This window comes from Muntiacus reevesi, chromosome 17 (assembly GCF_963930625.1).
Source record: "Muntiacus reevesi chromosome 17, mMunRee1.1, whole genome shotgun sequence".
Lineage (NCBI taxonomy): Eukaryota > Metazoa > Chordata > Mammalia > Artiodactyla > Cervidae > Muntiacus > Muntiacus reevesi.
The window spans coordinates 43,373,618-43,391,252 of NC_089265.1; the positions used below are offsets into that span (position 1 = coordinate 43,373,618).

At 41.2% G+C, this 17,635-nt stretch overlaps 1 protein-coding gene across 2 annotated transcripts in view; it reads left to right on the forward strand.

Moving 5' to 3' along the window:
* The window catches only part of MAMDC2 (MAM domain containing 2), a 154,218-nt gene that overhangs the window by 90,081 nt on the left and 46,502 nt on the right, over positions 1–17,635 (forward strand). For both annotated transcript variants that reach the window (XM_065907986.1, XM_065907987.1), the window contains exons 6-9: positions 963–1,219; positions 5,232–5,325; positions 13,914–14,057; positions 16,911–17,176. In XM_065907986.1, coding sequence (XP_065764058.1) covers positions 963–1,219; positions 5,232–5,325; positions 13,914–14,057; positions 16,911–17,176 — 761 coding nt within the window. The remainder of the gene's footprint in view (positions 1–962; positions 1,220–5,231; positions 5,326–13,913; positions 14,058–16,910; positions 17,177–17,635) is intronic.

A 17,635-nucleotide genomic window follows, 5' to 3' on the forward strand; every position in this document is an offset into this window, starting at 1 on the left:
TAGTACCATATGAGAGGAGCAAGGTATAAAAACATTAATGGCATTCCTTTACTTCATTATAACTATCTTAGGCAATTACAATGTGCCAGGTACACACTAACCACTTCACATACACAATCTCATTTAACATTCAGATCAACCCTGTGAGAGAAATATTTGATTCTTATTCTAGAGATCAGGAAATTGTCCAGAGATATTCAGTAACTTGCTCAAAGTCACAGGGCATAAGATGTAGAGCTGGATTCAAAGCCAGCGTGTTTAATGCCAAATCCAAGTTCTCCCACTTCCACCTCTCAGTTTCTTTATTTTACCAAAATGCCTCTAATGAAGATCAGATATTGGGTCTGGAGTCCACCAAGGCCTTGCCAACCATCAAGGGAAGGGGGCGTGGTCCCAAATTCAACTTCCCAAATCCTGACCCTGTCGACAGTGTTGACTGACCTCTATGTTCTATTAAAGAGATACAAACTGTCATCTAGTTTGAATTCGAAATCTTTGTTTCACTCAAAGAACACACAGTGACATTACATGCATATGCAAAGATGTAGAGGAGAACAGATGGTGTACTCCGTATGCTCTTAGAAACCTCATCACTCAAAGAAGGCTTGTTGGAGGGGCCTTCAGGGTCATGTTCTGCTTCTTTTCCTCAACTGTGTTCAGCTTATAAACACTCAAACACTTTACAGATGACATACCTACCTTTCTATATGTATGTTTTGCTTCAATCAAAGGTAAAGGAAAGAGAAAGAGTGGTCCTTATATTAAGCAGAGCACAGTGAACTCCACTATTTATCTCCCAGATGCAACTTTCATCAACCTATGGCCAAACTTCTTTCATCTAGAGCTCACTCTCTTCCTCTCCTCCACTCCCACCAGGTTATTTTGAAGTAAATCCCAAGTTGTGTAGTCGCATCTGAGAATCCGTCTGCTGGTCTTAGGTTTTCTTCTCTGTGTGATTTCAGGCCATTACATGTACGTGGACTCCATGTACGTCAAGCACTTCCAGGAGGTGGCCCAGCTCATCTCCCCGATGACTACGGCCCCCATGTCTGGCTGCCTGTCATTTTATTACCAACTCCAACAGGGGAATGACAACATCTTCTCTGTGTACACGAGGGATGCAGCCGGCCTGTATGAGGAGATCTGGAAGGTGGGCGATCCAGGGGCTGCTGGCTGGAGCCTTGCTGAGGTGGAGTTCAGTGCCCCGTACCCCATGCAGGTAGGTTTGCCTGGCCACTCTGCAGAGATGCCACCCACACCCAGACGTGGAGTTCAGGAGATACTGCAGTCTCATACTCATTCCTCCTTTGCCTCTGTGTCTCAGTCCTAATCTCCCTTTTCCCTTCCTTGGCCTTCTCACTTTTCTCCCTTCCTCTGTATTCCCTCTGCCTTCCTCCTCTATCACTTCATTTTCTAGACGAGTATTTCTTTTTTTCTTTTTTTTTCATTTATTTTTATTAGTTGGAGGCTAATTACTTTACAATACTGTAGTGGTTTTTGCCATACATTGACATGAATCAGCCATGGATTTACATGTGTTCCCCATCCTGATCCCCCCTCCCGCCTCCCTCCCCACCCGTTCCCTCTGGGTCCTCCCAGTGCACCAGCCCCGAGCACTTGTCTCATGCATCCCACCTGGGCTGGTGATCTGTTTCACCCTTGATAATATACATGCTTCGATGCTGCTCTCTCGAAACATCCCACCCTCGCCTTCTCCCTAGACAAGTATTTCTTAATAAAGACAAATATGGGAAAGCCAGTCAACCAACTAGATTTCTTGGCCACACTCTCCCTCTGAACCTGCACTGTGGTCGTGTGAGTTCAGATGTGATTAGTGAAACTCCTTCTACAAGAATCTCACTCTGAAACTTCAGCTCCTGACAGCAACTGTGAAGGTACCCCTTACCTGAGGGAACACTCTTTCTAAATTTAGAAAAAAAAAAAAAAAATACTTATTTCTTCTTTTCTCCTTTACAGTATAAATAATGTCATAAAAGTCAAAAATAAATATGATTTTGGCCCTAATTTGAAACAAGCCTTGGGGCCTCTAAAGTTTTCTTTAACTTTTTATGGTTTAAAACTGTTCATTTACATGAGTGGTAAATGTCCAGTGCAGAAGAATTAGAAAATTCAGAGAAGCAAAACAAACTAAAACACCCTACACCAGTCCTGCAAAGAAAAGAACTAACATCTTGGTATTCATCCTTGAAGACCTTTTTGTAAGCACATATATTAATACATATCTATACATGTATTCTGGGCTTCCCAGGTGACATAACAGGAAAGGCTCTGCCTGCGAGTGCAGGAGAAGCAAGAGACCCGGGTTCAGTCCCTGGCTTGGGAAGACCCCCTGGAGAAGGAAATGGCAACCCACTCCACTGTTCTTGCCGGGGAAATCCCATGGACAGAGGAGCTTGGCGGACTACAGTCCATGGGGTTGTCATAAACAACTGAGCGCACACACACACACGCATTTCAGTGCTGACAACAATCCAACAAAGCGGATAAAATTATCCCCATATTCCAGATGAAAGAGGAGGAAACGGAAAGTGCAAGACGTTTGCTGTTTTGTTCTAGGTCACACCACTGGTGAGTGCCAGGGTGCTAAGAAAATTTCCTGCACTAAATCTGACTTGAATTTGAAGGAAGAGGGGAGCTCTGTCCAGTGACCCCTGGGACCTCTAGAATCCAGGGATGCAGCACCGTGGTTGCAGATCAGGGGCTCTAAAGAGAGTCTTAGTTCCCACAGGTTGTGAACATCCCCTGCTTTCACTTTGCACTTTTTGCAGTATCTTCCCTAGTTCTGTTTAGAGTGCAAAAGAAGCCGACGATCCTCTGGATGCTTTTCAGTAGTGCCATCTGCTCACCTGATGTGGCGTTTCAGTGAGTGTTGGGGTGGGGTCTCGGTTTCGGAAGTGTTCTGTCCATGGATTGTGTGCCTGCCACTCCCTTTCCCTCTTCCAATTCCCCCTACCCCAGACAGCCCCAGAGAGGGGACTTCTGGAGTATGTGTGCTATTTCCTATTCCAAAGTCTAACCAGGCCTTGATTTGCTCTTGCAGCCCAGTGGAAAATTTTCTGAGAGTTTGGGTTACAAGGAGAAAAAGAAATGCACATGCTGCTTGAGAAAGTTTCCCTTCTATTAAAGTCACAAGTCACATGCACAGTGAAGGCATTGTCCTCGCAAATTCCTTTCATCCAACCGTAAACTCCTGGGGCAACATTTATACGAGTGAGACTTTGCTGAATTTTCTTTTTAATCAATGCTTGAAAAGTTACCATTTCTGTTTACTGCTTAAGTTTACTACTAAACTTAAGTACATATCCTTTTGAGTCACACACGCATGATTTTGCCCTGGCAGTTGGTACTCATTACATCAGGATTATTGGCTCCTGATAATTCCTGAGAAAAGAAACCTACCCTGTGGAAGTCAGTGAATTTAATGTCCCCGTATTCTCAAATGAATTTTTTAAAGGAAGACAAATATCTGAACAAGAGAGAACACAATGACACAAAGGCTGTGATTTGCAAATTATGATTGGAAAAATCCTTATCCAGTAAGGATATTTAGATCAGTCAATAAGATCAATCTGTTGTTGGCTTTATCACCTTGAAAATGAAATGTCATAGGCCTATGTTGAGCTTGTAAACTGAATTTGCTCCTCCTCATTCACCCAAATCTGTCCCCTTGGTTCTCAGCCCTTCCTCCATTGCCAGAGACAAACTTCCAGGGTTGTCTTAGATTTTGGGGAGGCCACGTGTCTAAGGACCATTGTTGTCAAGCTGAAAGAGACAATCTTATCCAAACTTTTTCTCAAAAATTAAGAAATTGAGAACTAGAGGAGAAAAGGGACAAATTAGAGTTAATTAGTGGCCAACTAGACTCAAACATGAATATCAGTTCAGGAGGGGGTCACCCTGGAGAAAAAGGCATGGATTTAGTTCAGGGCTTGTTATGCACCTGACTCTATAGGCTCTATATATACAGTATCTCATTTAATCATATCTACAGTCCTACAAGGAAGATGTTAAAATGGTTATTTTATAACAAGAAAAGTGTTGTTCTGAAAGGGTTAGCTATGTCCCCAAGATCACCTAGTTAATAAAGTGACAGCAACAGGATTTGAACTCTGGTCTGTCTGCCTCTAAGACACCATTCTCCTTAGCAGAGGGTGAAGACTAGAGGCCTATGGGTTAGATCTAGCCTATAGGGATTTGTCTAGTTGCTATAGTGGTATTTGTTTTCATTTTGTACACACATTTGTTTTAGTTTTTGAATGAATTGTTAGCATTGAAAAATCTGAAGATTTCAAATAAAAATCTAGCGGTCAAGTCCTCTTGACAATTTGGTGAGTCCAGGCATGTTAGGCCTGAATTCGCACCTGCCAGCAGCTGACGAAGCTAAGTAGCATCTGCCCCCGGTAGAAGAGCCTTGCTCCCCAAGTCACACCATTTCCTGCTGCATCAGATGAAACCCATATCATGCGTTTACATTATGTGCCTGGCCTGGGTGGGCACTTGGATGTCCACCCCTGCTCAACAGGGGTTATCAATCTTATGTTATCAGTCCAGCAGAGTGGTCTGCACACGTCAGTGGTTTTCCCAATACAGGTGAGTGTTGTGCTCCCCATACTTGATCCCCATGGGAAGCAGAGAGTCACAAACAGAAAGTCATCCATTGAACTCAAAGTTAAACTTGGTGGCAGAGAAGACAGTATAACTAAATGGGCCTGAACTCATTAATAATCCCATGTTCTCTCTATTTGAGCATGCCAGGGTATGCCGAAAACCTAACATTTGTACACGGGAGTTCTGGGCCTGATTCTGCCTTAGGCATGAGGTAGTCATCTCTGATTGCTGCATCTTTGTCCAGATGGACATAGAATTTTATGTCCTGGGAAGGGCTTAGGGCTCTGTGAAGGGCAAGATTGCCTTCTGCAAGTAGCATGTTGCCTCTTTAATTGAAGTTCGTAAAACAGATTATTGAGTCTGCAGTCCTATCAGCAAGTGATATAGGTACTTGGACATGCAAGGGAGGGGGAAAAGTCCACCAATAAAATGCAACTTAGGGTTTAGTAGTCACTCTCCCCCGAAGAAACTGTGAGTTAAGGAGGGAGCTGCTCAGATACCTATATACCTGGCTCGACCAACACACCATTTTAAGTCACAGTACAAGCATTTAAGCCTAAAAGAAAATATGTAAACATGTAACATGTCTTTCTCCTCTGCAGATTATTTTTGAAGTTGCCTTCAATGGTCCCAAAGGAGGATACGTGGCCCTGGATGATATTTCTTTCTCTCCTGTTCACTGCCAAAATCAGACAGGCAAGCATTCTCTTTTTCTTCTTCCTTCCATTTTGGATCTTCTTTTGTCAACAGATGCCTATGGTCAGGACTTGCTTTAATTCCTTCTAATTTCCTCTTCTTTTCCTCTTTTATCTCATCCTTAAAAAATTATTTAACCATATAGTCATTTCTCTGTTATTTTACTCTTTTTTTCCTCTCACAGAATGAAACTGATTTTCCTGGCACCAGAGGTCAGTTTTCCTGAGTTAAGGAGATGTTATCTTCTCTACATACTAGGAAATTAAAATTAAATACCACCCCCCACTCCATTTTTCTCTTTAAAGGAAATCTTGGGTCCATAGACATGTATATAGAGTAGACAGAAAAAAACTCTCAAAATCTACTGAGTAGAATTATAAGAACTCTTTCTAATTTTATGAATCTAATTTTTAAATGTCCTCCTGTTTAAAGATGTTAGTATTTGGTATACATTCTGTATGATGGTTTTGACTTCAGAGTATGTATTCAATTTCTCTTTCTAAGTGAATGCTCACATAATTTTATCATGACCAATTTTGCAATTTCCATAAACTTTGTGTTTGTAAAGAAAGGGCATTTTTACTTCCTGGGAAAATAGGTAAGCAAATCAGTTCAAAGTGAATTAGAAAACAAATGTTTTAGAATTAGAAGGGTGACACTATAATTGATAACGCAGATAAATGCCTTCCTGCCAATCCAGGAGACATAAGAGACATGGGTTTGATCCCTGAGTCAGGAAGAATCCTTGGAGGAGGGCATGGCAACTCACTCCAGTATTCTTGCCTGGAGAATCCCATGGACAGAGGACTGGTAGACTATAGTCCATAGAGTCGCAAAGAGTTGGACACAACTGAAGTGACTTAGCATGCATGCATGCATAAATAAATGCAGTTGACCTTACCTTTTAATGAATTTGTTTCCTTGAGAGGCCCCAGGGAGACACAGTGGTCATCCATCTTATTAAGAAGCCTTTGTTCTGGGTTTTGGAGTGTGGGAAGTAAATTTTTGAACTTGATTTTGGTAATGTAACTTTCGCTTAAGATAGAGTTGGTCTCTAATTTAATATAGTTTTGAATATATTCTTTTTTTAATGTGCATGTATGTATGTATTTATTTTTACAAAAATAAAGTCATACTGTACATACTATATATAACTTGCTTTTTTTCATTGAACAGTACATAATGGACTTGTATCTATGTAAACAAATATGGGACTACATTGTAATTTCTAATGGCTATAAAGCACTCTAGCATATGGCTTTATCATCATTTATTTAAACAGTTTCCTACTGTTGGACAATTAGGACATTCCAATTTTGCAACTTCAGATATGCAGATGATACCACTCTAATGGCAGAAATTGAAGAGGAACTAAAGAACCTCTTGATGTGAGTAAAAGAAGAGAGTGAAAAAGCTAGGTTGAAACTCAACATTAAAAAAGCTAAGATCATGGCAACCAGTCCCATCATTTCAGGGAAACAGAGGGGAAAAAGTGGAAGCAGAGACAGATTTTGTTTTCTTGGGCTCCAAAATCACTGCGGACAATGATTGCAGCCATGAAATTAAAAGATGCTTGCTCCTCAGAAGAAAAGCAATGACAAACCCAGACAGCATATTAAAAAGCAGAGATATCTCTTTGCTGGCAAAGGTCTGTGTAGTCCAACTATGTTTTTTTTCAGTACTCGTATATGGATATGAGTTGGACCATAAAGAAGGCTGAGAGCCAAAGACTTGATGCTGTTGAATTGTGGTGCTGGAGGAGACTCTTGAGAGTCCCTTGGGCTGCAAGGAGATCAAAATAGTCAATCCTAAAGGAAATCAACCCTGAATATTCACTAGAAGGACTGATGCTGAAGCTGAAGCTCCAAAACTTGGGCCACTTGATGTGAAGAGTAGACTCATTGGAAAAGACCCTGATGCTGGGAAAGATTGGAGGCAGGAGGAGAAGGGGATGACAGAGGATGATATGGTTCGATCGAATTACTGACTCAATGAACATGAATTTGAACAAACTCCAGGAGATAGTTGGGGACAGAGTAACCTGGCATGCTGCAGTCTATGGGTTGCAAAGAGTCGGCCATGACTTAGCTTAGCAACTGAACAACAATAACAAATGTTGCTATTCCAAGCAATAATAAAATAACCAATTATCTATATCATCACTCAATTAACTAATTTTTTTTTCTCTTAGAAAAATTCTACATTGTAAAATATCTTGATTGAAGAATATGTCCTTAAGAATATATGTGTGTGTGTGTATATATACATATATATATATCTGAAGAATATGTCCTTAAGAATATATGTGTGTGTGTGTGTGTGTATACATATATATATCTTAGGGTACTATCAACCTCCAGAAAAAGCCAAGGCAGCTTACTTGAAAGTCACATGTGAGAAAGCCTGTTTCTACACACCTACACCAACCACGAGTCTTGGTAAATTTTACATCTTTGCAAATCTGATCACATTGGATCAACCAAAGAACTGTCAGATGCCTCAAGCTGGGGCCAACCAAACTCTCTTCAGGACTTTTAATCTTGTCTGGAGTGACCCAGAGATGGAAGAAACCTTAGGGGGAGATAGTTGAGCAGTTTTTCTACCAAGGCATTCTGGAATTGCCAGCCTCCTTCCTGTTCAGCCTCCTTCCTGCCAGCCTCTTTCCTGTTCAGCCTTCTCGACCTCTTCTATTACATCCTCACAGCTTTCCATAAAACATTCTTTTTCCTTCTTAATCAAAAGGGCTTTTCTTCAGAAAAGATTAAAAAACCATGAAAAGAGTGTTTTGGTGCCGACTCATAAACGTGACTGGCAGTTGCTGCTGGCAGCTGTCTGGGAGCTCAGTTAGGTCTGCCTCCTGAACCACTTACACATGGTCTCTCCAGGAAGGTGATCTCGGGGTTGTCAGACTACTTCACTGGTGGCTGACTTCTGGCGAAGCCATGTTCCGAGAGAACCAGGAGGAAGCTGTAACACCTTTCATGACACAGCTTCAAAAGTTGCATACCATCACTTCCTCTGGATTTTATGGGGCAAAACAGTCACAAATTCATGTTATGTCCATAGTTACATCAGTCCATCTTAGGATTGTTAGATGTCATCAGATCAAGAAGAGGTGTCACATACGATTGCTGTTGGTGAAGGTATTTGCAGAGTTGAAGAAAGTCCTTTCCTTGAAGCAGAGAATCCCACCATGGGAAGCCTTCAATTGATGAGGAGGTTGAAAAGCTGAAAGCTTGTCCTAAAGATCTCAGACAAGCCCCCAAGATGATAGCTTATGGTGAACGGTATCGGATTCTTGATCTCCAAAGAAGATTTATCTTCAGGACCAGGGACCAGGCTTGATCACTCAAGAGCTTTTGTGAAGCAGAGTTTTATTAAAGGATAAAAAGGGACAGAGAAAGCTTCTGACATAGACATCAGAATGGGGATGGAGAGTGCCCCCAGTTTCAAATATATTCTATAAGCAAAGGAGCTTAGAATATTTTCCACTCGAGCTAAATTTTTACCTCCAAATTACAGAGAAACTTACTAATTAGCTGAAATCAAATATTAGTTTTCACTAATTCTAATTTGAAAAAAACCCAAAACTAGTGAAACAGATAGAACAGACTTGATTTACATATTTATATGCTCTAATTAAAATGATTTAATCCTAACAGTAACCAAAAATTAAGAGTCTCTAAATTTGACAGAACACAGAAAGCAAAGTGACTTTACTTCTCTAAATATGATTGCTCCCTAACTCCATCAGTTAATGTTTCAGTGATGTTAATAATAGTTTTACAACCTCTTTAGCATTATTTTTAGACATTTCTCAGTCACTGGACATTTACATTGAGCTTTTAAAAATATTTCCAAGTTATGCATATAGAAGAAGAGGTATTTATTTAACATCTACACTGGATAGCAGGTGGAATGAAGGCAGCTGGAAGGTGATAGAATCTAGTGAACCACCATAGAAGTAACATTTAGAAACATTTTCCCATTAAAAAAGATACAGAGTATATGTGAACTCTTTTCTACTGATTGATGAAAAGAAAGTTTCCAGCACAATAAGGACCATTTGTTAAGAGAGATGGTGACCCCTTCCTTGGTGAAATCCAGCCCAGATAAAGACCCTTCCTCCATAGGGAGGGAGGGATTCACATTTTTATAGTTAACCAAGGTTCCTTACTGGCCTTCAGAATTTCCTAGTACACCAGCTTTGCTTTAAATGGCTTAACTGCATGATCAAAGTATTGTGCTTAAGAACCAGGACTTTGGACTCACATCCCTACTCTGCCATTTACAAGCTGTGTGACCTTCAGCTTGTTACCTAACGTCTCTGAGACTGTTTTCATGTTTATGGGACAAGGATGGAAGAATCTGATTCATAGAATTGTCAGGAAGATCGATGACTTAATAATGTCTGTGATAGCCTTAGAAGAGTATGGCACACAGAAAATGCTTGGTCATGAGACCTAATATTATTTACTTAATTTTCAAAATACCCCCATTCATTCCCTAGAGAACAGGGAGTCAGATTGAAACTAAAGAGAACCAGCCAAGGGTACTGCCTTGAAGAATGTGTAAGCGGGAGTCTGCTTTATGCCCTTCATTAAGCACCTGTGGGCCAGATTCTGAGTCTTAGAAGCTGAGCCCTCTAGCTTTCATACTTCCTTTTACATTTCACAAATAGTTTATGTCCTTCTGTTTCACAGTAGGTACCAACATTTTTTTCTTTATCTTGGTTACCTCCACACTATTGTCTCTGTTTTTCCCAGCTGGATCTGACATTTTCTTCCCTCATCTCTCTAGTAGATTGAGACAGGAATTACTTCAACATATGAAGCATCTTTTTCCCACCATCTGGTTGCTCTTAGATTAATCCAGTTTCCCAGACCTGAGACCTATCTCAGAGTCACAGGTATTAAGCACCAGCTGCTTGTCATCCCTCCAGATATTTCCCCAGGATGCTTATAGAGGACAGTGAGACCTTATCCCATCCCTCCCAGCTTGAGTTACAGCCCCTCCCTTTCCAGGCCTCTCCCATCTGAAAACTCCCCATCTACCACATTTGACCCAGAACCTAGACCATAGGAATAAGCTCTCCTTTTAATCTGTAAATCCTTGAATACCTAACAGGTGATTCCACTCACTTCTCACTTCTAGAAGTAATGCCTTAATGCCCAACTGCCAGACAGAGACCTCCAGTCTCTGCCATCTGCAGACCTAGCTTCCTCTCTGACCTTGGATTCACCCCACACCCAGGCCAGGCTCTGGGAGGATACTGACACTCACAGATATACCTCTAAAAGGATGTCTGTGTGGGCCTAAGTCCCCAAATTGACCATTCACCAACAACACACCGCCTAGACCTCTTGTCTGGTTTGGAAACACGGCTCCAGTTGTTGCCTAGGCTACAGCTGCAGGAATGACAGACTTCCTTAATTCAGAGGACTTCAAGCATCTCCACAGCCTGGTCAGCGGCCCAGCCCTGCTCCATCATGATTCCTCAGTCTGGGGCTAGGTCCCACTCGCTGTAGTCTTTTGCCAGCTTTGAGCTGTCGCAGCCTGCTTTCAGGCTGGCCTGTGCTAAAATAAGAGCTACTGCGCAAGTCTAACAGTCTAAAGAGCACCACACCCAAAGTCTCTCTAGCACTACAGGGGCTGATAATCCTCTTAGATCTCAAGGATGGACACTGAGTTCATCTCTGAACTCCATGAAGCAGAGGAAAAGATGAGAAATATTCCCAACCATTCTTCTCAAACAGCAATACCCTCTATCAGATTAGTTTATCTTCAGAACCTCCTGATTCTAAAAAGTTCAAACATTGGAAATCAAGTAATTAACTAAATGGTACATTGTGATGCTCAAAGAGAACTTTTTTTTTTGATGGGACAGGGTGATCAACTGATGCTCAGGAGCTTCCAGGTTCCTCTGATTCCTTCCTATGCTTCAAATATGTTATTAACACTCCTCAAATCCAATCACCACTTGACACATTCTTCTGAAACAAGCCTGAAGCAAAGGCTTTTCATTCACCCCAAGTCTTTGGGGATCTCACTTTAGGTCATACATAAGCCCTCTGGCCCCCATCTTCAGGAATTAGATAGTGTCTCATGCTAGAATAAGCATTCTAGTTGAAAAAGATTTAGGTTTTGAGTTGTGCTTTTGAGGTTTTCTTTTTATCAGACTGTCTCAGGACCCCCAACAAATCCACTGCTAGGACTAAGTGTTTAGCAAAAGAATATAACTGTGTCCTCAGAAAAATCTTCTCTGTTTGACTCAGTTTGTCACTATGGAGACAACAGAGTCTTGCTTACTTACAAGTTTTACTATCACCTCTCACCTCCTCCCACACACCTAGAAAATGGGTTATGGATCTCTTTTGGATACCCAGGTAGATATTCCTTGGCATACATTCCTGATGAGTAATGTCACTGACCTTCTTCTCTCTTTATCCATGGCTTTTGGGAGTGCTGCCCTATTTTCTGAGCTGAATGGCTATCTGTAGGTCTGAATTTCCATCTGCTTTTTCATTACCAGGTGGCAGAGGGGTGACTAAGACTGAAGACCATTATGGGGTTTCCCAAGGGCTCAAATTTCTGTGGGGGGATGTCAAAGGATCCTTGCTTGTATGTTATCATAATCATTTTCAAATGTATATCTTCATGACTTTATCTTCACAGCTTCAAGATTCAACTTGATGCTGACAGAGTCAGGCAGAGCAGTGGGTTACCACCAGTCTTAGAGTGCTGAAAATTCTCTTCCTTTCCTTCTGGCTAGCTCTTCAGGGGCCTCTCCTTGTATAGTTGAGAAGGTATATTGTCTTAGATATACTCAGATTCCAGTTATGTAAGAACATTTTCTTCCTATTGTTTTTTTTTTGTATTGTGGTGTTAGTCACTTACTTTTCTTTTTAATTTAGCATTTTTAAAACTCTTTACTTGTGTATCATTTTAAACTCTGGCACAATTTCCAAGATTATGGTAAGGAACTCCCATATACTCTTCACCCAGATCTACAAATGTAGATTTTGCCAAATCTACATTTGCTTTATCAACATTTTAAAAATAGGCTATAGATATTATGTCCTTTTACCATTAAATACTCCATTAGGTATTTTCTAAAACCAGAGACATTCTCCAACATGCTATGGAATAATTATAAAATTCTGGAAATTCAACGCTGATACAATATTATCAATTAATTTATAGTCCATATGCTAATTTCACCAATTGCCCCAGTAAAGTCTAGAGCTGTTTGTTTTCCTAGACCAAGATGGAGCCTTGGACCCCTCGTAGTGTTTGGTTGTCATGTGTCTTTCATCCACTTAGCTAGGCCAGCTCCTCAGACCACTGGAATGTTTTCTTGCTTTGAATATTGACAAATTGAGAGAATAGTGAGTCTTTGTCCCTAAACAACTCTCTGTTTCATCAGATTCCCGTGCCTAGAACTCAAGTGTTTCTCTAGAGATAATTTCCCACTTATTCAGAACAGTGCTATCTCTGGTCCTTTGTGTGTGCTTAGTCACCCAGTTGTGTCCAACACTTTTGTGACCCAGTGGACTGTTAGCCTGTCAGGCTCCTCTGTCCATGACATTTTCCTGGTAAGACTACTAGATTAGGTTGCCATTTCCTCCTTCAGGGGATCTTTCTGGACCAGGGATCAAACCCTTGCCTCCTGCATTTCCTGCATTGCAGGCAAATTCTTTACCACTGAGTCTAGAGATAATTTTCTGCTTATTCAAAACAGTGCTGTCTCTGGCCCTGAAAGGTTAAGCCAGTATATGTCAACATGCAGAGTAAGATTATACTTGGCTACAGTGAGTGTGTCCCAGACTGCTGCAGTCTCATCCCCTCTGGACTCGGTGGGCAATATGAACAGTGAAGTTTACATTTACTTGTTGCCAGGACCACGCTATTTTTGAAAGAGCAGGAACCTTTTATCTTCCATTTCCTCCAGGCAATCTGGAATGAGGTGATGTTTATACAGAGTAAATGACACCAGAACTCAGCAAAAGCCAAAATAAGAGCAGAACCAGTGACAGAATTGGTGTTTGAACAGTGTGATTTATACTGAATAATGATTCTCTTCCAGCAGATAAGCTTCTACTACTAAAGTCAATTATAAATAGACAGTGGCTGTGCTTCTGACATAGAGAATGATCAACAAAGGAAAATTATTTCTGGAAAATATTATTTCTACATATCTGTCAGAAAGAAATTAAGAATTCTATAAAATCCTTACTTTTTCTCTTAATTTTGTATGAACTGTGAAGAAGTATGTGCATAAATGCTATCAGTCTTTATATCAGGGAAGGAAATTTCTGTTGAAGTCTGGTACTTTGGGTTTTTTGTAGAGAATGTGAACAGAGCTCCTTCTTTCTACCCATTTAGGGAGGAAAAGAACAATTTTCTTGTCATGCTGAAACGTGGGTTTGATGCTAACCTGTCAGCATGCCATTAGGGTAAAAATATTTTTGTTGCATGTTGCTTCTCCAAGCTCCCCTAGTACAAATGTGTACATATTTGTCAATCAATTGTCATTCTTTGAGATTCTTGGGTTTGGCCTACTTTAACTTTGATTCTCCTTTGCTCAGAGCGTCCTTTTAGTGCCCTAGAAGCAAGCTGCAATTTTGAGGAAGACCTCTGCAACTTTTACCAAGACAAAGAAGGTTCAGGCTGGACCCGAGTGAAAGTAAAACCAAACATGTTTCAGGCAGGAGACCACACTTCAGGCCTAGGTAAATCAGAGTCTGTTGTGTGGGGTATCATGGTGGGGCTGGGGGTGGGGGTTAGTATTCATGCTCCATGTCCCAGTTGTTCTCACCAAGACACCAGCTTCAAAGAGGGGGGTGCGTGTGGGGACAGCTGTGAAGAAACAAGGACAATAGGTAATCTTGGGTATGACTGTTTTTCAAAACTGGAATTCAAGTTGTTGTGCTAGCAGATGTATTTACCAGTTAATTAAGCAGTCAAACCTTTGGAAATTGCTCTTCACTTTAGATAGAGAAGTACCTTTAAAAACCTATTAGATTCCAATTACGGGAGATATCCAGAATAGGCAAATGTGAAACGGAAAGCAGATTAGTGGTCGCCTGGGGCTAAGGAGAGGGGGTGGGGAGTGACTATTCAATGGATATAGAATTTCCTTTTGAGGTAGTGAAAATATTCTGGAAGTGGGTAATAGTGGCTGCACAGCCATTGTGTAAGTACTAAATGCCACTGAATTGTACTCTTTAAAATGGTTAAAATGCTAAAATTTGCACTATATGTGTTTTATTGCAGTAAATAATACATAGTGGGACATAAAAGCTATCACAGCTGTTGGGAAATGTTGGATGGGCACTTGCTGGTTAGGCCTTCAGGAAGCTCTTAGAAATCAGTGTGAGCTCCCCTTGTGTAAGGATTATCTATCGCCATAAAGACAGCTCATGTGAAGTCCACTCCAGTAGAGACTGCGGGAAAGGGCTTGTTCTCAAAGGGTTACTGTCTAATTAATATTTATATACTGGGTATGGGGGTGACTTACCAGAAAGCTGATGAAGCTTGTTTCAGGGCCCCTCACTTTCACCAGGCCCTTGCAATTTTATACTTATAATTTTGTATTCTTTGCTTAGAGGTTGCGAAACTTAAAGAATTACAGAATAAAAACCTATTCTGACCTTGGCCAGCCTAACCCCTGGGGGTTATGATAGTGAACAAATCAGGTCTGTATCCCACCCTCACTGGCTTACCATTATTTCAGTGGGCAAGAGAAACAACAAACATATACACAGATAGACTCATGATTACAAATTGTGGTGTGTGCTAAGAAAGACATAAAGAGTGAGCTGAGAGAGAATAAAGGGAAGAACCTCCTTTTAGTTGGAGATTCAGAGAAATGAGTTTTAGCTGGAAGAATGGGAGCAACCCAGGTAGAGGGAACAGCATCTGTGAGGGCCTGGAGTTTGGAAAGAGCCAGACACTGCCGGGAATTAGGTTAGTGTGGCTGCACCATTGAGAGGAAAGTAAAGTCAAATGAAGTTAGAAAGGGAAGTAGACCATAGATGTGGCAGGCCAGAGTAGGCAACTGGGATTTTAGTACAAAGGAAATGAGGAGGTATTGATAGGTTTAAGTAGAGCAGTGAAGGATTAAATTTAGACTTAAAAAAGATTGCCCTGGCTGGTGGATGCCTACCGGTGTCAGTCTGCTCAGGCTTCCATAACAAAATACCACAGACTAGGTGACTTACACAACAGTTTATTTTCTCACAGCTGTGGAGGCTGGGGAGTCCACAGTCACGGCACCGCTGGGGTTGGTTTCTGGTGGGATGTCTCTTCCTGACTTGTACAAGGCACCTTCCTCATATGGCCTTTCCTCTGTGTGTGCACAGGGGGAGATGGGGGCGGGGGGGGGCGGGGGTGGGAGGGGAGAGAGAGAGATGTTGTTTCTTCCTCTTCTTATAAGGACACCAGTTACATAGGTGTTAAAGCCTCGACTTTGTAACCTCATTTAACCTTAAATTGCCTCCTTAAATGCCCCATCACCAAATACTGTCACATTGGGGGTTAAAGCTTCAGCATCTGAATTGGGGTGGGGGTGGGGGAGACTAATTCAGTCCATAACAACACTCATAAAATTACCAAAGAAGCTTTTGCCAGGTTAAATAAAACTAAACTATATACCAAAGACTGCTCCCAAAAGAGAATTGATGGAGGAGGTTCAGAAAAAGGAAAGGGAAAAAAAAAGTAAGTTATTAGGCTTTTTCTTTCTGCCCCATCTTTGTAAGACACAGGGACCTGTTTTAAGTTTACCATGGGGATGGTAAAGCAGGTGATAGGGGAGGTTCTTGATCCTATTTTTTCATGTTATTTAAAAGAAATAGGGGAAAATCAGATATTCAGCACCTGAGAGGGTCTATCTGATTAAAAACCTGCTTTTTAGGATCCAGTTTAATATGTGACCAGGAGAGTGAGTTCTGCCTGGATACATAAACCACCCCTGCCCTTCACCCCTCAAGGACTGCCAGACTCTGCAACCTCTCCCACTCCACTGGTCATTGCAGAGATAATAGGAAAATCTGCTCTGGTCCTTGGGTTCTCTGTAACCCAGTACTACTCAGTCTAGTTGTCAGCTCTTTGTCCAAAAAGTGGAGAACCACAACATGATTTCATCATTTTTGTTTCATGAAAGGTTATGGAATTCCCTGGCAGTCTGGTGGTTAGGACTCCATGTTGTTTTTTTTTAAATGCTAAGGGCTAGGGTTCAATCCCTGATCAGGGAACTAAGATACTATAAAGCCGCATGGCATGCCCAAAAAAAAAAAAAAAAAAGTGTAAATCATGATTGATGGCTAAAACCTGAGCATATGCAGTTGGAAATCTATACTGGTTTATGAAGTTACCTTAAAATTGGAGGTTTATTAGCAAGAGTCACACAGATATTTTCTACCACCGAAGCCACAGACATTGTTAAATGCTATCACTTAAAGCCTACAGAGTAATCTCTTTTGGCAAATTCCACTACTTTAACCAAATTTTCCCAGTTGATGATCTGGGCTGAATTATTTAGGTTTTTCATTGCTGATGCACTGAAAGCTTTGTCCTATTCACAGGGTATTTCTTGCTGGCCAACACAAAATTTACATCACAGCCTGGCTACATTGGAAGGCTCTACGGTCCCTCCCTGCCAGGAAACCTGCAGTATTGTTTGCGTTTTTATTATGCCATCTATGGATTTTTTAAAATGAGTGACACCCTAGCAGTTTATATCTTTGAAGAGAACCATGTGGTTCAAGACAAGATCTGGTCTGTCCTGGAGTCCCCAAGGGGCGTTTGGATGCAAGCCGAAATCACCTTTAAAAAGCCCATGCGTACCAAGGTACAGTAGATTCTTTCTGCAATTTCCGGTCACTGCATTGGGTTAGTGAATTTCTGTTTAATTATTTTCAACTGCTGATGCATTGTTTTTCTTCTGTTCAAGCCGAAAGCCCCACCCTCACATCCTGTCCCCAGGCATGTATGAGTTATATCCTTCACCTCTTTTCAGTTTTCTGCCTCTCGGAATCATGGCCACATAGGGAGTTTTCTTGTTGTTTAATTCTTAGATTCCCTGAGAATAGTCCAAAGAGAGAGAATATGTGAATAAAGTTCTACATTGAGGTTTTAAGGTCAGCACCCTAAACCTCTAGCTGAACACAGGATGGGGAAGCTCAGTAAAATATGAGAGCCAACTCAGACAGAAAGAATTTACATAAGGGAACCATCAGAAGCTTATTTGATAGAAGTAAGAAAACAAAGAGATCTTTATTGCAAAGGAAATGCAAAAGAAAATTGTGAT